The sequence below is a fragment of the Phaseolus vulgaris genome, chromosome 8 (genome assembly GCF_000499845.2).
Source record: "Phaseolus vulgaris cultivar G19833 chromosome 8, P. vulgaris v2.0, whole genome shotgun sequence".
NCBI classification, from domain to species: Eukaryota; Viridiplantae; Streptophyta; class Magnoliopsida; order Fabales; family Fabaceae; genus Phaseolus; species Phaseolus vulgaris.
Genome location: NC_023752.2, coordinates 736,204 through 759,284, shown reverse-complemented (window position 1 = coordinate 759,284; position 23,081 = coordinate 736,204). Strand labels below are relative to the sequence as shown.

The 23,081-nt window shown below is 32.9% G+C and overlaps 2 protein-coding genes across 5 annotated transcripts; one reads left to right on the top strand and one right to left on the bottom strand.

Annotated features, from left to right (window-relative positions):
• Positions 1–998: 998 nt before the first annotated feature.
• On the bottom strand, positions 999–9,092 carry LOC137827246 (lipid phosphate phosphatase 2-like). Of its 3 annotated transcripts, XM_068633515.1 has the most exons (10): positions 8,943–9,092; positions 8,684–8,758; positions 6,739–8,433; positions 2,620–2,844; positions 2,436–2,523; positions 2,244–2,353; positions 2,076–2,166; positions 1,712–1,900; positions 1,545–1,604; positions 999–1,428 (listed from the first exon to the last, which is right to left on the bottom strand). In XM_068633515.1, the coding sequence occupies exons 1-10, from the start codon at positions 9,075–9,077 to the stop codon at positions 1,223–1,225; spliced, it is 2,874 nt and encodes a 957-aa protein (XP_068489616.1). In that variant the 5' UTR covers positions 9,078–9,092; the 3' UTR covers positions 999–1,222. The 3 variants fall into 3 exon arrangements, with proteins under 3 accessions (XP_068489616.1, XP_068489614.1, XP_068489615.1); XM_068633513.1 differs by lacking the exons at positions 6,739–8,433; positions 8,684–8,758; positions 8,943–9,092 and adding exons at positions 3,458–3,550; positions 4,687–5,005; XM_068633514.1 differs by lacking the exons at positions 6,739–8,433; positions 8,684–8,758; positions 8,943–9,092 and adding an exon at positions 4,687–5,012.
• Positions 9,093–11,479: 2,387 nt separating this feature from the next.
• LOC137824369 (uncharacterized) lies at positions 11,480–20,687 on the top strand. Of its 2 annotated transcripts, none has more exons than XM_068630000.1 (20): positions 11,480–11,871; positions 12,417–12,566; positions 13,246–13,427; positions 13,774–13,881; positions 15,121–15,291; positions 15,375–15,941; positions 16,292–16,366; positions 16,440–16,568; positions 16,647–16,721; positions 16,813–17,022; positions 17,242–17,394; positions 17,493–17,707; positions 17,909–18,026; positions 18,138–18,270; positions 18,340–18,541; positions 18,624–18,729; positions 18,807–18,947; positions 19,040–19,163; positions 19,297–19,413; positions 19,951–20,687. In XM_068630000.1, exons 1-20 carry the CDS (start codon positions 11,673–11,675, stop codon positions 20,328–20,330), a joined length of 3,555 nt encoding a protein of 1,184 aa, XP_068486101.1. In that variant the 5' UTR covers positions 11,480–11,672; the 3' UTR covers positions 20,331–20,687. The 2 variants fall into 2 exon arrangements, with proteins under 2 accessions (XP_068486101.1, XP_068486102.1); XM_068630001.1 differs by having other exon boundaries at positions 11,560–11,871; positions 15,141–15,291.
• Positions 20,688–23,081: the final 2,394 nt, after the last annotated feature.

Sequence of the window (23,081 nt, the reverse complement as noted above, 5' to 3'; positions counted from 1 at the left end):
AATTTCTCTATTATAAAAACTAAAACGAAAATAATCTATGAATAAATAAAAAAACAAAAAGGTGATTTTTAGGTATCTTGGGCCCGTGGTGTAGAAACAAAATTTCATACCCAAACCTACGACTTGCAGAATCCTATCCAAACGCAGCCGCAGCAGGAACACTGAGCAGAGCGTAGCAAAGCAATGGAAACCAAAGCTGATGCTGAATCTTTCTGGACTTGGAATGCCAACACCCGCAACAAGAACACCGACCAAAAACAATTTTCGGTTACCAAGTTCCTAGGAAACAACAGCAAAGCACCCAAAGCTCAAACATCAGTGTTGGGTCCTGGCTTCGGAGCTGGCATCGGTTGCGGCGCCGGAATAGGTTTGGGTTTGGTTGGTGGGTTGGGGTTCGGAGGCTGGCCCTTCAACCACCTCAACCTGGTTTTCGGTCTTGGAATGGGTTGTGGAGTTGGTGTTGGCTTTGGCTTCGGCCAAGGCATTGGATACGATTTTAATTTCCGCACTCGTAAGTCTAGAAAGTCCAACAAAAAATTTTCAGATCCCCACAAAACAATTGTTATTCAGATTTGATTCTATTATTTTTCTTCCTCCTATGTTTGTTGTTGATCCTTGAAAGTTCACGCCTTTGATTCGTTCATTGATTGATTCATAATATCAGATGCTTTATTTGATTTGGTTTAATCCATGAAGTAACAATCACATCATCAAAGTCAACATTTTTAAAGTGGGTTTTTATTTATAGTTCTGAAGGTTTTTCCATGTTAAAAATTCTATCTACAATAAAGATGGAGAATTAGTACTGATTTTCCTAACAATTTTCTACTTATGCAATCAACATTTGGAATATACAGCTCATATTTACTGGTAGAAAGTTGCCTCATGTACTCTGTTAAGGTTGAAGAATGAAGTGTAGCTTATGCTTATAATTTTTTCTGCTCACACAAACAGTGAAAACTAGCACAAATCATTGAATGAATTGGCAATGCAGGAGAGACTCTTGAAGAGATTTCGTATTTTCTTATGTCAACATATTTACAAATAAAGAAAGTACAGATTGTTTGTCCCAAACATGACTCACAACAAACAAATATTCTTCGAAGTTTTCAGAAACTACAGACTAATCGAGCAAAATGTGGTAGTTCTAGATCCTGATTAAATTCTAGGATATGAACAGGCATCTAATTTACAAAGAGCAAGATCATTAGATGTACACACTTTATCCCCTTCCAGATTCAACGTCATCAAGTATTGCATTACGATCCCGTGATAAAGATAGCCCCATGCACCCATGGGGACCTTGTCCCTGCTCACTCTCAGCCTGAACCTCTGTTAACTGTGCATGACCAGAATTTGGAACGTTAGGAACTTGGGTCATTAGTCGTGATTCTTCCAACATCCTAAAATATGCATAAGGACCCCAACCTGCACAGGAAAACATGTCTAGAACATCAGAAAAGGTTGACAGCATACTTCATAAAGGAAACAAACATATGAACTTGGGCTAATTTTTAACAGGAAATTATTTAAGTTGAGCAAACCTTCAGAATGATAAGGAGGTGGAAAAAACTGCAAATAGCAAAATGTAGCCGCTGTTAACCCTGAAAGAAGAAATATTATTTAGTGAGTAAAGTGTCAACAACAGTGATAAGTAGTTTTTGATGTTTGCTTAATTCAGAACTAACTGAGATACTAAGGATGGACCAACCTAAAAGGCCTCCAGCAAACACATCCTGCCAGTGGTGCCAATAGTCATCGACTCGAGAAATGCCAACAAGTGATGCAAAAAGTAGTGGCAGAAAAACAATGCAGAGTTTTGCAACATGACCTCTGCTATCAAATGCTTTTATTTTCCCAGACAAGTACAGTGATAAAAATCCCAGACCAGAAAATGACCCTGCAAATAAATTGAAACTAATTAAAGCAAAGAACTACAGAAATTTGAGTACACATGCTTTTAACGAGCTAAACTAATTCAACAATTAATTTCTATTAGAACATCAAAGTTATGAGCATAGCAAAGCCAGTCTTATTGTAAACCTATGTACAACAGCACATTAAATGCTACATACATGAAGTATGGCCACTTGGGAAACTCTTATATCCTTCCTTTATGACCTTTTTTTCACCATGACAGATGACATCTCCCCAGTTATCATAAACCTAATAAGAAGGCATAATTTAGAGTAAACATAATTGATAAATATGTAATGAAAGCCTGAAATTAAAAGAAAACATACATCCTTTCCATCTGGAAAACATCGCCAGAAGAAGTCTGGTCGAGGTCGACCTACTGCATTTTTTATTGCCTCAGTAATTACTGCTGTTATTAAAATGGAGAATAATAGACCTGTGCCAGCAAACAATCTCTTCAGCAAACAGAATATGCTTGTTAGTAATTAAATGAATCAGGGGTTTTTAAAGATTAATACCCAGCACAGCATGATGAAGATCATAGATATCTCTCCTTCGGATATAGACAACAAGAAAGATCACTATGGGCAATAAAACTGCATACATCTAACCATGACAAGATAGTAAATGACAAGATAATCTTGTTGATGCTGTCATTGAAGGAAAAAAACTAACGCTATATGTCTGAAGCAGTTAACTTACGGGAATGGACCAAACAGGAACTGTATTACTCTTCAGGGGATATCTGAGATCCGTCATCATATCCTTCCCAACAAAGCGATGGAATGGAGGGACAAAGTACAAGCCGATAACAATGAACACAAGGAGCAACAGAATGAGCCAATCATGTTTGTGTGTTCTCGCAACTGCATATCCATGAGAGCTCACAGTATGTGAACCAAGTTGGACTTCCCTCGTTCTGAAATCCTACAGCTCACAAAAACCACAATTGAGATTAGGAGTGGTCAGAAAAGGTGATGTTCAAATCTTCTGATTTAATAAAAGAAAACAAACAATCAATTTTAGTAAGAGTCCTAGTAAATTTACATTCTGTGTATCTTCATATACTGATAATTCAAGGGTCAAATGTAATGAAAGTGACAACCTAGCAGATGTGTGCATCAAAATAATGTGACTTAGAGAATTTAAAGAAAAGACAGAATTCAATCAGTTCATCAGCAAAGCATGCTAGTCCCGCAAGAAAATCCAGTATAAATATATGATAAAATTAGATGGGGGAATTCCTTCTCTAATAAAATCAATAAGCATTTTGCTTAACTTATATCTCTGTAGCAAGGAGCTCAAAAAGCATCATGAACAGCCTGATTCAACTACAAGCTGGTCATATCCAGCAGTTTTAAACTGCAAACAGAATGATGTCCCGTGAAGAGGTTGTTTTATGCTAGATATACAGACTATGAGAACCAGTATTCCTATTCTTAAATGATCATTGAATTGTTTGTCAATCCCTCCACCTCGACTGGTCTAGCCCAAAAAATCTCCTATAGTTATTCAAGAGACATCTTATTAAATTGTATACCTCTTCATTCTTTTTGTCTATCAATGGAAAATTAATGGATGAAAATTGAGCACCAGTAACAGCAGAGATTCCCAGCCTTCTGCTTGATAAATCCTAGGTAACTCCAAAGAAAGCATTATCAGGGGAATGTACCAAGAAAATACCCGGATTTGCTTTGTTTCTCTTGAAAACTTTTGGCCTCTCTTTTTTTGTGTTTTCATAGACACAAGGGAGATACATTAAAATTAAACAAAGCTGCAATATATCCAAATTAGAAACCTGGAAAACCCTACGAGTACAAATAAACATCTTAAATATCACTGAAATTTTAAACCTATTCAGCAGAAATGCCAACATCTCTGGCTACATACATGCAACAGCCTTTGACCATCAAGAGAATGTAAATATCAATCAAACACAAAAAACCAAAAGTTTATGATTCTAGAAAATCACCACACAAAAAAATTGAATTTGATGTACAATAGTGAGCTTCAAAGTCAAGCCAGCCACTCAAAAACAGATATACAGCTTGCTTCAATATAAACGAACCAGAAAGCACACTGAAACTATCCTAAAGAAAATAAAGGGATTAAGAGAGAATAAACCACTGGTTAACATGACATAGATAAGTTCAAGAATTACGAGCTGAAACCAAGATTTCATGTATCAAATCAGCCGCAATAAATTAAAAGCACTGACATGATTAAAAAAGATGTTTGACCGGAAATATATCTTTTTTTACCAAGTCCACTTTAAAATATCAGCCTATATGTCCAGCACTAAACAGGGCAAAAAAATTCCAAAAAAAGGCAAATAAGCATTGATACAAACGATTGGCATGGAGATGGCTGTAACCACAAATAGTACACATAAATAGCAGATAAATAAATATATCTAAATCTACAAATGTTCTGCTTTGAAAGGAAACACTATATATCGACTTAACTTGGTAATGAAGAACAACAAGAATGTGTGCACATAACTTGATTTCTGGTCATGAGAAGGGAGGATAAAAGCTTCACAAAGATGAACATTACCTTTATCTTGGGCATCAATTAAATGGTACAGAACATCGATTATCACAGAGATCCATCCATTCATAACTTAAATACCATTAACAAACACATCTTCAAAAGCTTAATTTTAAAGTTTGAAACAACATTCAACATACAATAAATAGAATAAGCGCGTGTGTGTGTGTGTGAATTACAGGGAAGAACAGAGTTGAAAAGGAATTATAAAGCACTGACCTGAAAGCGGGTCCTAACAGACTGAAAACCAAAGAAGGGTCTTAAATCCCACCAAGAAGCCATTTTGTGAAGCAACGAAAAACCATTCAAATAAATAGACAGAAAAATTGGGAGTTTCAAATAAGAGCTTGAAAAGAAGATAAAGGTGAAGGGGTTGCAGAGAATAATAGCATATGCAAGGGAAAAAAATGGGGAATTTCAATTTCAATTTGTGTCCACACGTAAAAGATTCAGTGTGAGAGAAACTGGTATATGCACTGAACGTGATGTGATTAAAGAGACAAGAAAACGAAGGCAGTGAGAAGTTACTCTGCCTCCTAATTATTGCATTTTTTGTGTGTTTAAATAAACTTCTACAAATCGCCAACTACCTTAATTAATCATCCTTTTTGGAGATTGAAACAAGTCATTGTCTGTTTATTCTTCTTTGTTACTGTGAATCATTGTAACTTGATGTTTTTGTTCATCTTAAAAGATAATAATTATCACATAAGTATAATTTCTAGAATGAATGAGGGAGATAACATTGGTATAATGTAAAATATTATATACAAATTTATATATTATATAATTATAAATTATATAAATTGACAATAAAGATTTATCTGTATAAATATAAGTTTTTTTAAATTGAACACTTCATTGATACGTGTCATATAATATTCGTATTCAATATGTATTTTCGATACGGACACTCCATTTAAAAATATATGGTCGGAACTCATAAATTATGTTTCTTCACCACTCAATGTTACTTAGCATATAGTACATACTCTTTTAGCATAGTACATACTTTTTAAGGAGTTTCTTAACCTAAAAAACCTACCTTTCATCAATGGAAGTTACAGAAAAAAAAAAGGGGAATGAATTTCCATACATTACACAGTAGGGAATCTCAAACTGTTTTTTAGAGTTAATAAAATTATAACTTATTTTTATGATTTTCTATTATTAGAATTAATGAAAAAATTGGTTTTTGGTTATATTATTTTATTTGTTACAACCAATAAAATTATATAAAAAATAATATTAATAATTTACATACATTTAAGTATTAACCAAGCAGATTATTAAAGTTATTAAAAACAACTTTTTTTTATGAAACCTCTTACATGTTTCTTCACCTACCCTTCCTTTTCAACAATCAATGCAAACTTTTTGAACAATATATGAGAAAGTCCTTAAAATTTTGTGGACCAGATAAATTACTTGGTGGTGGGTCAGTTACATTTTAAAGAATTATAATACATTAATTAAAAGTGAATAACCAAAGAGGCTTATTAAGATGGGTTTGAAAAGTAACAGATCAATATTTTCCTCTTAATTTTTGAATCAAGATATTAGAACTGATGTCAATTTAGTTTTTTTTTCCTCTATAGCAATTGGATTTTTTTTTGTTGAATTTTCTATAACAATGTTAATATAATATAAAGTGAAATTAAAATTCCATTATTTTTTTTCTAGCAATTAAAAAAAATTGAGAGCAATCTTTTGAACTGTTATTTATTAGTAGAATATTGTTGAAAATCAAGATTTGTGAGTTACACTTTTTATTATAGGAGCATTACTTATAAATTTGTATTTTTTTAATAAATTTTAATCAATAACAAATTCCTCAATTATCAATTTGTACTTCTATGAATTTAGCTGGTAGAGTTATTTTCTGATCAAATTTTTCAGTGAGTTTCAAGTTTCAACTATCACAGACATGCAATTTTTCTGTACAACAATGATAATCTGTAATATTTTGTGATTAAATAGTAGCATTCCAAGTATCATCACACCATGCACCAATCATCAATTATTCTCTACAATTTCACAATAAGAAAGTGTTTTTGTAGTAAAATCCTTTATCCTTGATACTGATAGAACAATGATGAGAAGCACTTCAGCCATTACTGTGAAAAGAAAAGAAGGAACACAAAACACTCTTCTCTGCTTCTAAATTGTAGCAGAATGAAGAGTCTTCATTATCACTGTCTCTATTTTGATTCACTGTGTATCCCTAGTGTTTCTCTTGCCTCTAAAAAGCTTTGTCAAATTTGGTATTACCTTCTTTCTCTTCCTCATAGTAAAAGGACTGATAAGCCTAACTGCAGGTGAAGCATTCTTCTGAAACTTTGCTCCTCTTGCAGGTGTGATAGTGCCATTGAGTTTGATGCTTTTTCTAGACATGGCTCTTGGGAAGTTCTTGGATGAACTCTTCTCTCGTTTTCTTGGCCAATTCTCAAACTCCTCACTGCTCACTCTTCTTGAAAGCAATATCTCTTTGGTGTAAACCTTCAGCTCTTGCTCCAGTTTTGTTTCTTTGAGTTCTCTCTGAGCTATTTTTGTTTCCATCACTATTTCCTTCTCACTGGCCTTCAAAGCTTCAATCCATGCCTCAGCTGCTGCTACTTTTTTATCAGCAATTTCTTCTGCTGAGGCTGCATGATTCTTTAGATACTCGTACTCAAATTTTGAGATGGTAATCAAGGAACTATGCTGTGCTGCTAAAGCTCTTTCTCTCATGGTAATTTCACTAAGAGTTTTGAGCTTCTCTAGTGCTAGAGATTCAGAAGCTTTGGCTACTTCTAGCTCTTGCATCACACCTTGTAATTTTTCCTCAGTCATGTCTATTTCAAACTCAACTTTTTGAATCTCTTCCTTGGTTGCAGTGACCTCTTGGCTTATATGCTCATTTTCCTTTTTTGCTTCTTCTGTTTCTGTCTTGAGCTTTTCAAGACTGTGAGACAGAGTTGTGACTATGGATCTGGCCTTTTCCTCTGCAGCAGACACAGCTTCTAATTTAGACTTTGCTCTCAGTATCTTTGAATTCAGAATTTCAACTGTTGAATCCACTTTCCCTTCCTTCTTCCTTAATCTATCTGTCTCAGCAGTGACATGCTTAAGCTCATTTCTAATCACATCCATGGAGGCCATAAACTGAAAACCTTCTTCTTTAACCAAAGCTAGTTCTTTCCTTGCTGCCTCCAATTCTTCTGTAATAGTCTCTAGCACTATAGAGTCTTCTCTTTCTTCCAACTGCTTCTCACTCTCATCTCCTTGAACCCTTTTCTCCATTTTTTTAGCTGACTTCAACTCATTCTGCAAAAGATCAACATCTGATATTGTTATAGCCAATTTAACTTCAAGCTCCTTCGACTCATCAATCTCTTCAATGGCATCCTTCAACTTTTTCCTTGCGCTTTCCAATTTCATTGAAAAATCATCTGCTTCATGTTCTCTCCGGGCCTCAATATCTGCCAGTTCTTTCAAAGCTTCAATCCTTGCAAGTTCAGCAAGCACTTGTTCCTCATTGGCCTCCTCAATCTCCTTTCTGAGTTCTTCTGCAGTTGTTAAACACGAGAGCATCTTTGAGTTTGATGCTTCGATTTCCTTCTCTGCACGTGATTTTTCTTCCAGTACAGAAGCCACATCAAGCTTAAGCTTGAACAATTCCTTTTTGAGATATTCCAACTCTCTCATGACTTGTGCACACTCATGATTCTCACTCCTCTTTGCAACAACCATTGCCCCATGTTGGTCCTTCCCCCTCTTCTCTAGTCTTTCCACATCTCTCATTTGTGTTTTTGCATTGCAACTTGACTCCTCAATCATAGAAGAAAGATGCTTCACTGTCTTCTTTGCATTAGAAAGCTCAGATTCCGCATGTGCTTTTGCAGATTCTGCAGTCCATTTACTCTCTTTGTACCTTCCTATATCCCATCTTGCTCTGTGGAGTTCCCTTGTTCTTGAAGAGGGCTTCTGAGAATCATGTGAAAAAAATTAAAGATTTAATAGAAGAATGCCTCAATAGTTTTGTTAAAAAATTAGGCTTTAAGTCTAACTCAACCTTTATAAAACCGATTTATGAGATGAGGTTTGCACGTGAAAAACTAGATACTATAATATCTAGTTTGCATCCACTATTATAATCTCTAGTGGATGTGAAATCTTATAAGTTCACAAATTGCAAAATACTTGAGAGGATTGCTCCTGTTCTAGCTGAACATACCTTATCATCAAAGAAGTTAACAGTAGCTTTAACTGATCCAACACTTCTGCTACCAAGCTCTGCACCGTCCATCTGCTATTGCCAAGGTATTAGCAAATTTTGCCAACACTATATGCTTAATTCAGATAATCATAACTGTTCATTTTCAGTTTATCAGTTTGAATTTAAGAAACACCAACAAAAAACAAGTTCTTTCGGTTCTAGGAGTCACTATGTGACATGTAAATAGAAAAATATAACAAAGGAAGCAAGTGCATACCTGAGGGTGTGCTTGTGAGTTTGGTGAAAATGTTGTGGTTGAGAACTCTGTGCTCAAATGGGCAAAACAAAGAACGTGAGTAACAAGAAGAGGGAGGGAGAATCGATGAGTGACTGGTATTGGAATTGGACACATCGCTTCTTGTCGCTTTCTTGTTTCTTTATACATTTTTCTGGTTACATTTTCATGTCCCCATTTTTTTGTTTTTTCAAATATGTATTGGGACCACCAACTTTCCATTTTCTCTCTGTTATATCATAGTGCTAGTAAACTTTCTGCTAGTAAAAAATGGAAAACTGTGCCTTGATAAATAAGAGCTTTACTAAGATCCCTATATCAAAGAAGTGGTATTTCTGATTAAGATTCTGTTATGGTTTCATCAACTGCCTTAATTAAAGAGTTATTAGAAAGTGTACTTTAAGTCCAACTCATTTCCATAAAACCGGCTTATGAAGTTGAGGTTTGCACTCATTTATATATAATAAAAGTTCTAATCTTTAGTTAACGTGAGATCTCCAACACACCTTCCTCACACCGAGCCAACTCGTGTATAAAGGGAATATAGAAAATGAACATAAAATATAAATGAATGCTGCTAAAACCATTAAACGTCATTGATCTGAACAAAAGAACAATCCGCAACAAAACAGTTTTAGTTTTTGTCATTGCATTAGGATGTCCTTGTATCAATCAATCACGCACACTTTTTAAATTCGTTCCTTACTATACACTAAGCAATAGTGTATATAAGCCTTGCCACAATAAATCACTGGCCAAGTATTGCCCACATCTTCAAATGCAACACCATCAAACTTGGTCAAGATATTAATATTTTAATTATTATTGGAAATAAATTGGGAATCATATCGTTATTTATAATAGTTTAGTAACCATAGTCCATGTAATTTGTACTATACACTACGTTTATACAAAAAAAAAAAAAAATCTACAATAGAAATGGTAAAAGACTTCATACTTAGTTTAGATAACGACTACTTGTTGTTAAGATCGACAACTTTGTCTTTCTTTTACCTATGGTATATTCACACCAACAAAATATTGAGTGAGAAATAAATGCCATCATTATCATGTTTTTCAACTTTTATTATATATGTAAAATGGATGAGATGTAGAAGTCTTGGTATCCAGTTTTGACAGATCGACATGTTCAAAATGTATCAAGATTAAGTGAATACTAACAAGTTTAAATCGTACGAAAAAAATTAAGTAATACGTTATTAATCACGATCCAAAAATTAATTATGTTTAATAATAGTGGTTTCACAATAAGCATATACATAATCACAACTTTTCGATAAAAATGTATGTCACTATCACACATTAATTACACCAAATACCAAAGGTCGAGTACTTGGGAGTCGGAGTACCTTTTACAAATACATTTTAACTGATCCTATGAATAAATGAGAGCTTGACTGGAGTGGAGGAGCGAGAACAATGTAAGGGAGAGTTAGCCAAATAAATTTGAGAAACATGAGGAGGAGAGTGAACCGACCAACCTAAACAGAGAAGGAAATTATTCTGTAAGTAGAAGTATAAATTCTCTCAGTTCTTTTGTATGAAAACAATATACATAGTGATAGTCGTTTAGAACATATGTTCGGAAAATAAATAGTTTTGTTATAACTATAATTAAGGAATCGGAAATAAATTAATTCAATATTTTATTTATATCTTTCTTTAACGTTAAAATTGGAAATATCAATCAATTTTTTTTTTAAGATTAAATTATAATCATGAGACAGATAAAATATGAACCATAGGTTTCTATTTTTTGTATATCACATCTTGGTCCACGCGTTTTCCATCAAAGGCCTACAAAGTATTGTAATTTTTTTTTTCTCAAGAAGTTCATAGCCTAATTCGTTATGACTCAAAAGGTCTTAGTAAAGATAACCATTTTTGAAGAGAAATTGAGCGTGTATACTATATATCATAAACAAGCAGAGAAAAATGTTGAATCAAAATAAACATAATTGCAGAGTGATAAAAAATTACAATGCTGTTAATTTTGAAGAAGAAGGGAGGAATCTAAATAAAATCACTTTTAAAGCATTGAAGGGAAGCTTTTGAAGTTTAGAAATGAAATTAGAACATAAATTTGATCGGCATGCACACGCCTCTTAGATGGTGTGTCAGACACGCATATTGAACACAGACATTTATACAATACTTATAGGATCAGACATTTATACCATACTTATAGGATATGTATAAATAAAGTGTAAAATTCAAAAAAAATTGTTAGATTTTTAACAATTTCATCACACTTTTAATATAATTTTTAAATAAAAAATATATATTAGTTTTCTAAAAATTTAAATTTATTATATAAAATTTTGTTAGTTTAAAGAAGAAATATCTTTATGTAAAAAAAACTAAAACACATATAATTTTTTATTGTTAATTTATATAATTTATAATTATATAATATATATATATATTTTCGTATCATAAATTTTAAATATAATATGTATTTTCGTTTTCGTATATTCGTGTACATAGCTAATATTATCACGCTTACGTAGATCTAAGAAAAATAAAAAATAAAAATACACACGTGAGATTTCACCGCGGTAGCACAGAGTTGAAAGTTGAAATCACGACACGATCTGACTCACAGTCTTCTCTGCAATTGAATGGCCTGAGATCGGAGAGCGAGCGATTCCGAGAGGGGTTTTGATCTGAGGATTTGGAGAGAAGGGGAAAATGGACGTGGAGAGATCGTCACTGTGCAATTGCGTGGTGAACTTTCTGTTGGAGGAGAATTACGTTCTCACCGCATTCGAGCTTCTTCACGAGCTTCTCGACGACGGCCGCGACGACCAGGCCATTCGCCTCAAACAATACTTCTCCGATCCCTCTCTCTTCCCTCCCGATCTCATCTCTCGCCTCAGCTCTCTCCGAGGTCCTTTTTCTCTCTTTCAATTTCACTGCTCCAATTTGCGTTTTCTAATTGCCGGCTCGTTCTGGTGCTTGTGAACTATAGGAATGTATGTATGTATGTGTGTAGGCATGTATGAATGAATTGTTATGCTTGTACTAGTGAATGATATGTATTATGTGCATTGTGCAAGCGGAATTTTTTGAAAATTAGGATAGATATTTAAAAGTATGTGTGGTTGATCAGAAGAGAGTTTGAATTTGGAATGGAGGAAACAAAAGTAGAAGTTAAGAATGATTGCGGTATTTTTTTTTTTTTTTGAGGGAGACTAGAATCATAAATTAAGTAATTCTCAAGTACATGTGACGTTAAGGTATGGATTGAAGTGATATATCAAGTGTACTGGGTTATTTTATGCAATATACACTTTTGGTGTCGTTGATATGGGCTTTGATTTTGTCTGTTGTGTAATGTATGGGGAGTTGAGCTGCTTAAGGCATATATATTCTATCTGTTATTACTTGTTAGTTTGATATGTTGCCTTCTTCATTTTCGTTCTTGCAATGCAGTGGCTGATGCTCAAACTTTGCTCGAAGAGAAAGAAGCAGCAGTAGAAAAGTTAGCTATCAGTGATTATGAATTGCGTTTGGCTCAAGAAGACATTTTAAAACTCAAGAGTGAATTGCAGAAGAAGGCAGAAAACCTTAGTGAACTAAATGGTATTTTTCTTGTTTTTCAAGATATTTTGATTGTTTTTAATTTTTGTTATTGAATTGGCCTTCAATGTCACACATTTCTTACATTAATATGTATGATTGTGTTTAAGGCCTTTACTTGTGACAATTTTTTGGCTTTCCACCATCTGTCGCTAATAACACGATTTGGCATGGAGAGAGTATTCAAGGAAGTTACTTAAAAATGTGTGTTCAAATTGTGTAAGAAATGGTAGTCTACATTCAAAAGGTTGTAAATGACTTGTGGAACACATAATAGTGGGCTGGTGCAAGTTTTGGAAGAACAAAAGAAGTAATCACAAGATTGAGTGACTTGCAGTTCCCCTACTTGTATATCTGTTGCAAATAATACGGCTACATTGCTGAGTATCAGTTCTAGTTTAATCTTGGTTAATATATTCCCAAAATCAATATTTTGCAGAAGCAAACCCTTATATAATTTGTTGACACCCACTACATTTTGTCTAATAATGCAATTTCGCGTTGTAGGAGGATATCTTACATGCTCCATCTACCTCTTCTTTATTTATCCTCTTTTGGAAATTCTTCTTTTTATTAAACAATAGTGCGGCTTTGGAATACTTGAGATTTTCTCTTGTCGTAACTTCTTTACATACATAAAACATGATAATTTATTCTTCCATGCTTTTATTTTTTGACGCAGCTGCAAAGTTAAGTGGAGATGTTTCAGTGAATGATGGGCAGAAAATTGAACAGAAGAAGAAATCTTTCTTCACCGATTTGGGTCCATTAAAAGAAACAGAACGTCATGATCTTAACTGTGCTGTAAAGGAGTATTTGCTTTTAGCTGGTTACCGTCTTACTGCAATGACGTTTTATGAAGAGGTTGGTACTTCTGTATTAGCTTTTTTTTGTGTTCCTTCAAGATTTGTCCAACAATCATCCAACAGTTAATATTTCCTTCAAGGACTTAATGGCAAAGGAGAGGAGAGATTCTAATAATATAGGATAGATATTGTGTGTGTGTGTGGTATATCTACGAAGATCCTGTTGAATTTAGAGAGGGGAGAAGGTGAAAGAAAGAAGAGAATGTTTTAGAGTACTCAGAATGAGAATTTCTAATTATATGTTGTGGACATTATGTAAAGTGAGTATGCCACATTTTGTTTGCCTGTTAATTTCTTATGATTAACTTTAGCACTATTTTGATTTTCTATAACTGTTGCTGTAGGTTACAGACCAGGATTTGGATAATTGGCGCAACACACCAGCATCTGTACCTGATGCCTTACGTCATTATTATTATAACTATCTTTCATCAACATCAGAGGCTGCTGAGGTAATTTTTTTTATCTTGATTGTATCAGAATGTTTCTCATGGCATACTACCTAAACTAGTGCTGATATTTTAGTCAAGAAAGAACAGTGCTGAGAAATTGTCTGACATATTTATGGATTTGCTCTGCTTGACTTCTTAATCTTAGGTTTTGTGAGTTTTATATCATAAACCATGAATTTGTAGGTTTTATACGTGCCTTTTCCTTCTTCTATCATTATGTTAGTTTGTGCTGGTAATTGGTGTTTGAGTGATAGGGTTGGTATTATTAGTTTATGGTTAAAATTAGTATATGAGTTGGGGTTGTGTTTACAACTCATGTACTTATCTTGATGATCTGTCTGAGTTTTGAAACTATAATCCATCCTTCCAAACCTGTGGTTTCAAACATCACAGGGTTTTCTTTAATACATGAATTCTATATGTTATCTGTTATAAACCGACTATCCCAACCCAAATGCTGTTAGGTTTTCAAAGGTACATCAATGGTTGGAGTCACTTCTTAGCTAACTAGATGATTGATTTTCAAGTTGAATTGATCAGTCTATTTGGATTTTAAAATTATGGCCGAACATATTTGAAAATGTTGTATGCCATTATCTACAGATCTTTCTGTGATGTTGATAGGAACTGAGTTTACTGTGGATTAATAGAGAAATCCTCGGAACAGCACTCTGATTAAGAGGTCAATATGAAGAAGTGTAGCAATTGACGATGAAAACAAAAATCAGCAGGAAAACTTTTCTGTCCTGCTGCAAAAATAGCCAAGAAACATTTCCCCCTCTCCCATTTCTTCCTTCTTCCCTTATCACCCACAGCCATTAACTTTACCAAGGTGCTTTTTGTACCTGTTGCCACATCTGCAAGTTTGTTTTAGCTAAAGTAAATCAATTTTTGGCCCTTAACCATATAGGAATGTCTAACAGATTTGTTTTGATACTTATGACTTCTGAGGCTTGATAATCTGCTCTCCTTTTTTGTAGTCTCTTTTCTCGAAAAACTATTTCTGTAAAGACAAAAGTTTTTTATAGGAGGTATTTCCTTTGCAGTAGAATTTAATTTAAGAATTCCTTGTCTTAGTAAGTGAAATTTATTTTCTTTATATTTTGGAGGCATTGGTTGTTTTGAATTGATTTTTAGTTTCTCTTTTGAAGATTTAGGTAAATATTTTTACCAAATTAATCCTATAATGTTCATTGCAAGTCACTGTTTCTGCTGAATCAAACATGGATGCTAATGCAGGAAAAAATTTCCCTACTTAGAGAAAATGAAACATTGCTGAATGCAAATACGAGGCTAAATCAAGAAAAGGAGAACTTGTCGAAGAACAAAGATTTGGCAGATGCTCAAATAGTAACATTAACTAATTCCTTGGATACAATGCAGAAGGATCTTAAAGACAAAGAGAACCAGGTAAAACCTTCTTATATTTAAAAGCTTACAAACAATATCTATATTTTCAAATATAGATATTGATATACTAATTTAACTTTCAGGTGCAAGTTTTGAAGCAATCCTTGGAGCACCAAAGAAAGAAACTCAATGATTGCAGAGTTGAGATCACTTCCCTGAAAATGCATATTGAAGGGTCTCACTTGGGAAATAATCTAGTTGTCAATGACACTAATAATGTTCAATCTGAATCTCTGGAGAAGTATAAGGAAGAAATTAAGAAACTGCAGATGGAAAATGAATGGTTGAAGGAAAAAAATATAAAAGCTTCTGAATCTGGAAATTTTGTTGGTTCTGAAAATAGAAATTTGCAGACTGATGATAAAGTAATTGAGATTCATGAAGACCGAGGTGAAATCTCTAACACTTTTGACGTGGATTTGGGTGTTGAACACAATGGAGATGCTCAATCATCAGTTGTTGAGACTCTTAATCAGTATGCCGATAAACATGAGGATTCATTGCCTGAGCTATTTCATCCTGCAGATACAAATAGTGTTGTTGAAAATATAAAAAACGCCTCTGAACAAAATGTTGGGCTACAAGCAGAGGATAGCAGCTTACTTGTAAAATCAGACAGTGTGAATGATGAAGCAATATCTGAAAGGACAGTAAGTTCATTGTACTCTTGACTTGGGGAATTCCTTAAACATACTTAATTGGTTTCATATTGCTTACCTTTTTGAATTAGGGAGCCTGAAAAAAAGATTTCGAGTTTAAGTCAGGACATAGGATGTGTTCTTGTTAAAAAGGGTGAACTGGAAGTACTGTTGCTGGTTTCCATTCCAGTTTTATAGTGCCTCTGAATCTCTCTGAAATTATTATATAACACATCTCTCCCTATATACAAAAAAAAGGCGAGGAAGAGTCAGGATGACTAAATTTTTATTGTAAGAGGACCTTTTCTATGTTATTATGTAATTTCATTATTTTATTCTTATATATGTTTGTATTTTAACAGGGGTTAGGAACCGTTCAGATACTTGCAGATGCTTTGCCTAAAATTGTTCCTTATGTCTTGATCAACCATCGAGAGGTTTGCTTCTCCACACCTTTATTTCATTTGTTCACTGTCCTATATTGGCTGCATCAGTTTTCTTTGGTTGTAGGAGCTCCTTCCCCTGATAATGTGTGCAATCGAGCGTCACCCAGATAGCAGCACTCGAGATTCTTTGACCCACACATTGTTTAATTTAATAAAGCGTCCTGATGAACAACAGAGACGAATAATAATGGATGTATGTTGTGATTTTTGCTTAACTTGTTCCAATGAATGATTTCGATTGCAACTTTGAATTTCCATGTTGTTGTTTCAGGCATGTGTCAGCCTTGCAAAGAATGTTGGAGAGATGAGAACAGAAACAGAATTGCTTCCGCAGTGTTGGGAACAAGTATATTGTAGCCTCAATTTTCAACCTCCTCTTTACCATTCTAATTTTGGAGCAAGGTTTTCAATTTGTTAAATGTTATTATGACTTTTAGATCAGTCACACGTACGAGGAGCGTAGACTGCTTGTTGCTCAATCATGTGGAGAGCTTGCAGATTTTGTACGGCCAGAGATCCGAGATTCTCTTATTTTATCCATTGTACAGCAACTAATAGAAGATTCTGCCAGTGTAGTTCGCGAGGCTGCTGCTCATAATCTGGCCATGCTTCTTCCACTATTCCCAAACATGGATAAATTTTTCAAGGTCAGCCTCACTATATTTGCTTCGAGGCAATCATGGAGAAGGTTTCTGACTTGAGACTTGGCTACAATGTAAGCTCTAGAACAAGTTGAGAAGACATGGTCTAGGGAATGGAGCCTTTTACTATTACCATAATATGACAGTATTTTTTTTTTAAAAAAGAATAATAATTGTAATAAAGATTAAAAAGTTGCTCCAAGTCTTTATTTTTTCTGTTGACAGGTGGAGGATATGATGTTTCAATTGGTGTGCGACCCATCAGGAGTGGTGGTGGAAGTGGCTCTCAAGGAATTGGTTCCTGCAGTTTTGAAGTGGGGAAACAAATTAGATCATGTTTTGAGAGTTTTGCTTTCTCATATTATAAACTCTGCCCTGGTATTTGTTTGACTTTAGTATTGCTCCTTTGTTACTTAGAATTTCATTCTTGATGAATACTATTTTTCTTAAGTAGAAATCATTGCCCCAATCTGCAGCGTTGCCCACCTCTTTCTGGGGTTGAAGGATCTGTTGAGTCAAATCTTCTTGTCTTGGGTGAAAGAGAACGTTGGAATATAGATGTTCTATTGAGAATGTTGACAGAATTACTTGCTTTGGTGCACAAGAAAGTAATTGAGACATGCCCCTTTTCATCCTCTCCAGAAACGACCCAACCTGTGCTATCTACTGCTTTGCTTGAATTGTATGCTAGGTAAGCTTAGCAAGAATGGTTTATGCCAATGACCTATAGTCTTTATGTCACATCCTACCATCTGAGTGATTCATGTTGAAACCTATATGCTTCTATGCATTCTGCAGGACATGGCTAGCCCATTTCCATACACTACTCAGAATAAACTTTGTATGACTGCACTAAACTGTTACTGATCCTGAATGATTTCCATTTTTGTAGGGGGCAAGTTGAATGGGATGCCTTTGAATGGATTCATGTTGAGTGCTTTCCTAATTTGATACAGCTGGCTTGCCTGTTACCTCAGAAAGAAGATAATTTAAGAAGTCGAATTTCAAAGGTCACTTGCCTAACTTTTGAAGTTTTATAATTAATTATTTTATTAGACATCTGATAAAAGTTTATTATAGTTATTTCTGATATTTTACTTACATAACTCATTTGAATGCAGTTTCTGTTACTTGTTTCTGAAAGTTTTGGAGAGTCCTATGTGACATGCATAATGCTGCCAGTATTTTTAATAGCAGTTGGAAATGATGCCGATTTGACATTTTTACCTACTTCCATCCATTCAAAAATTAAAGGTAATCGATAATTCAATATTTCTATAATTTTTTGACATAATTACTTTGTATTTGACTTTTCACTTGTAGGTTTGAGACCAAGATCTGCTGTTGCCGCTAGGCTCTCTACAATGTGTGTCCTTCCGCTTCTACTGGCTGGGGTTTTGGGTGCTCCTGGAAAACATGAACAATTAGCTGAATATTTGAGGAAGCTGCTACTTGAAGATAATTCCGTACAGAATCCATCCAGCAAGCACATTCCTGAGATTATTAATGCTATCCGCTTCATTTGGTATGATTTTAGCACCGTAAACATTCTTAAAATTTATTTTATTGTTCACCAATACTCATAATGAGCATTCTCTGTAATGCAGCATATATGAAGAAAACCATGGTATGATAGTTAATATACTATGGGAGATGGTTGTCAGCACAAATGCGAGCATGAAAATAAATGCTGCTAAGCTACTGAAAGTTATTGTAAGCTTATTGCTTCCCTAATTCCTGGTTGCATCTCATACAAATGCCAAAACTAACACAGTGGTATTCATTCGTAGGTGCCATACATTGATGCAAAGGTTGCTTCAACACATGTTTTGCCCGCCCTAGTTACTCTTGGATCTGACCAAAACCTGAATGTTAAGTATGCTAGCATAGATGCATTTGGTGCTGTGGCTCAACACTTCAAAAATGAGATGGTAACCGTTACTAACATTTCTCCCTGGTTTCCGATTAAATTATGATCTATGCTCATCATTTCAAATTGCTGATCAAATAAAATATCTTCCAGATTGTTGACAAGATACGCGTTCAAATGGATGCTTTTCTTGAAGATGGTTCCCATGAAGCTACTATTGCTGTTATTCGCGCGTTGGTGGTTGCAGTGCCACATACAACTGAAAGACTTAGAGATTATATCCTTACCTTGTTTCTAAATAAATTATGTTTGGAAAAAGTGCTTGATGTCAACCATTGTTTCTAAATAAATTATTTTTGTTGGCTTTCAAGATCTCTGAATTTTTGCTGTTTCTCTTTAACTTGACATACATCTTTTGTCCAAGATTTTCCAACTTACAGCTATGCCAAATTCAGCCAGTGATTTGATGCGTCGACGGGACCGAGCCAATGCATTTTGTGAGGCAATCCGAGCTCTGGATGCTACAGGTTCCATTTAAAAATTATTCTAATCTTGCGTCCACAAACACTATTTAGCTATTTTTTATTGTTGAAATAATAGTGTTTTAGGTATAAAGATGATCTTAAGAGATAATCTCCAGCATTCTCTAAATTATTTCAAGATTACAAGATATTTTTCATATATTCCCTTTGTCTTGTTTTGTTTGACAACTTGTAAAAAGAAAAATTATCCTATTTTGATTGTCATTTTACAAAATCAATGAATTATTAATTATTTCTTCTTTTATGTCTAAGAAGTGAATTTTAAGTTTAGGATCGAAACTTGATTTGAACTTTAAGTCGAACTCAATCTTATAAAAGTATGAGATTTACACTCACTTATATACTAATCAATGAACTCCAACAATATCCTTACACATTGACTTGTTTAAGTAAATTAATCGAGTTTAAGCAACTTTGTTTTCTACAAGTCAAACCTAAACTCCTTAGTAGCACTCATTTAATTTTCCATGGAGAAATTGTTTTGCTGATTCTTTACATTTCATTGCTTCTCTTCTCTTGTAGATCTTCCTGCAAACGGTGTTCGAGATTACTTCCTGCCTGCTATACAGAATCTCTTGAAAGACCCAGATGCACTGGATCCAGCACACAAAGAAGCCCTTGAAATTATTATGAAGGAAAGATCAGGAGGAACTTTTGAGACTATAAGTAAGGTGATGGGGGCTCATATTGGTCTTCCATCATCAGTCACCAGCTTCTTTGGTGAGGGTGGGTTGTTAGGGAGGAAAGAAACCGCAGAGCAATCATCAGAAGCTACCGTGTCTCCCAAAGCAGCTTCACCATCGCCAATAGAAGACACTAGATTCAAGCGGATCATGATGGGAAATTTCAGCGAGATGCTTCGTGGCAAGGCAAAAGTCCCAGAGGAAGGTCACAATCAATAAGATGTATTTCTTCTGCATGGTCTTTCAGATACATCCGGTGAAGGTCACTGTTGTTTCCCATATTTACAAACAACAACAAAGATTTGCCCCAATAGGTAAGATTGACCACTGTTGTTTCCTAAAGATTATAGTCATTTTTATATAAAAAGCTAAATCTTTTCAAATCTTTACAGTGATTTTTCTTTAGATAGAAGAGGAAAATATAAACAAATATTTTACTGCAGGTTTGCCTTGTTTTTGCTGTGTAATGATATATTATGAATTTATTAGGCCATGTGTCGCTGACAGGAGAGGAGAGATTTGAATGAGGAGAACTGTAGATTTGTGAATTATATAATGAATTATTATGTTTGATTTTGTGCTGATGTTTTATAGATTGGGAGACAACTCTTAAATTTAAATGGTATAAAAATGTAACTAAAATGTTAATTAAGCCTGTAAATTAAGATAATTATTTTTTTAGATTGAAAATATTTGCAAGGATTTATAGTATATTTAAGTCAAACATTTCATATTAGTTTTAAACTGTGTAAGGATAAAAAGAAAAAGTAGTATTTTTTATATTATATTAATTCATAAAGTTAAGTCATGTTTTATTTTGTTATCTTTAGAGATAAAATCTTTGTTTATGATATATTAAAGATTAAATTTATAATTATTGAATATTATAATATCAAATTAAGATATAACAAAATAAAGTGAAATAGAGTTTAGTTAATAAAACTATAATATTAAAAGCAAATGATTGAATGAAAGATTAAAAATATATATAATCACCTTATTTATATTAAATAAAATATATATCAATTAAATTATGTGTTTAAAAAATATAATCACTTTTACTTTAATTATATTAATTAGTATTTGTCCTTTTTAGCTTTAATCTAACCATAGTTAGTAATAAAAATTAAAAAAAAAACTGTTTGAAAATAATAGAAATAAAATTAAAAAAAAAACACTTTTATCATATCTGTATTTTTAATGATTAAAGCATATTTAAATATAGAAGTTATTTAAAATTGAGTTAAGTAAAATTCATATTAAATTTAATTTTAAAAAACAGGTGGTTTTTACAGTAAAGTGTGAGGTATACTAAACAACTTATATTTTTTCTTCTCTAGATCATACTCACACTTCACCGACAACCACAACATATTGTTATTTTCCTATTTTTTTTCTTATTTCCTTTATTGTGTTTTGGAAACCATTAAAAGTTAAGGAGGAAAGTAAGAAACTAAGAGGTAAGAGAAGATGAAAAAATTGAATGAACAATAAAAAAATATTACTCACTTATTTATCTATACCAACTTGAAAAATAATTATCTAATATATAACCTATGTTATAAAAAATTTATTATTATGTTAGAAAATTTCAGGTTGACCATGGCATGGCACACATATTCATGCATACATTATTATGATTTATTAAAAATAAAATTGAATACCTTTGTAGGAAGCACAGTGTATCTTGTCACTAATCCTCACAGCAAGGACTAACTGCTAACAACTCCCCTGTCTTCTTCATAAATACACTTATATTTATTAAACTATAATATCTTCTTTTAAATTTAAACTTTTGAGAAAGGAAATATTTTAATTTTGTTAAATCTAAGTATAAAAAGTATTAATATCACGATATTTTAAAAAATTGAAGGACTGAATAGATCAATTTAAAAGTGTTTTATTGTATTTAAAATATTATCTCTACTCATAAATATACACAAATATAAAATTTTATATATATGTCAATAGTAGTTTAATTTTTTATATACCGAAGTTGAAGTTTTGTTAGCTTCACTAATTGGATAAGTGAAGAATTGAAATTGTTGTTAAAAGAATTAAAACATTTGTTTCTCTTTTCTCATACATCACTTTATCTTTTTCAACAAATTTTAACTAGTGACTATAAATTAAAAAAAAAAACACTAAATGACTAAATGAAAAAGTATATATAACAAAGGAAAAACTAAAAAAGTTTTTATCAGTTTTATTAGTTCACTGTGGATATTTAAGTTGAGGTAACAATTATAGATCGTTATAGTGTTGAAGTAAGCTTTCTTTTTACTTACCCATAAATACTCTTCTATAGTTTTTTCATATAGTTTTTAATAAGTGAATTAAAACCTTCTTCAACACTTTATTTACTACAAGAAAAATATTAAAGAAAAATATTAAATAGTAACCAAATTTAGAGATAAAAAAAAATTAATCACTATATTGACTAAATTAAATACTAATTTAAACACTAAAAAATTATTAGTATCTAATGTAATTTTTATTATTAATAAAATATTATAAAATGGTTTCTAAATTGACATCTAAATTATTTATTAATATTTTACATTCTAAATTAGTCTCTTAAAAACTAGTAAAAACTAATCTAGAACATAAGTAGTTAGTGGCTAAAACCTTAGTAATTAATAGTTAATACAAATTTAGGAATTACTTTATAAATTTTTATTAATAACAGATTCTACTTCAGGTACCAATAAATTTTTAGTTTATAAAATAGTCTCTAATTTAGTCAATATAGTAACTAACTATTTTGGTATCTAAAATTAGTTTCTATTTAATGATTTTCTTATAATGATTATATAGTTTTCCTAAATAATAAGTATTCCTTAACTCCCACAAGGTTTTGTTTTGTAGAATCTGACCCATTTCATCATCGAGCCAAAAGTACAAAAAAAAAAAATTAGATCGATTTTTTGATCAAAAGTACTATGTGAAATCCTCGATCTTTTCATCTTT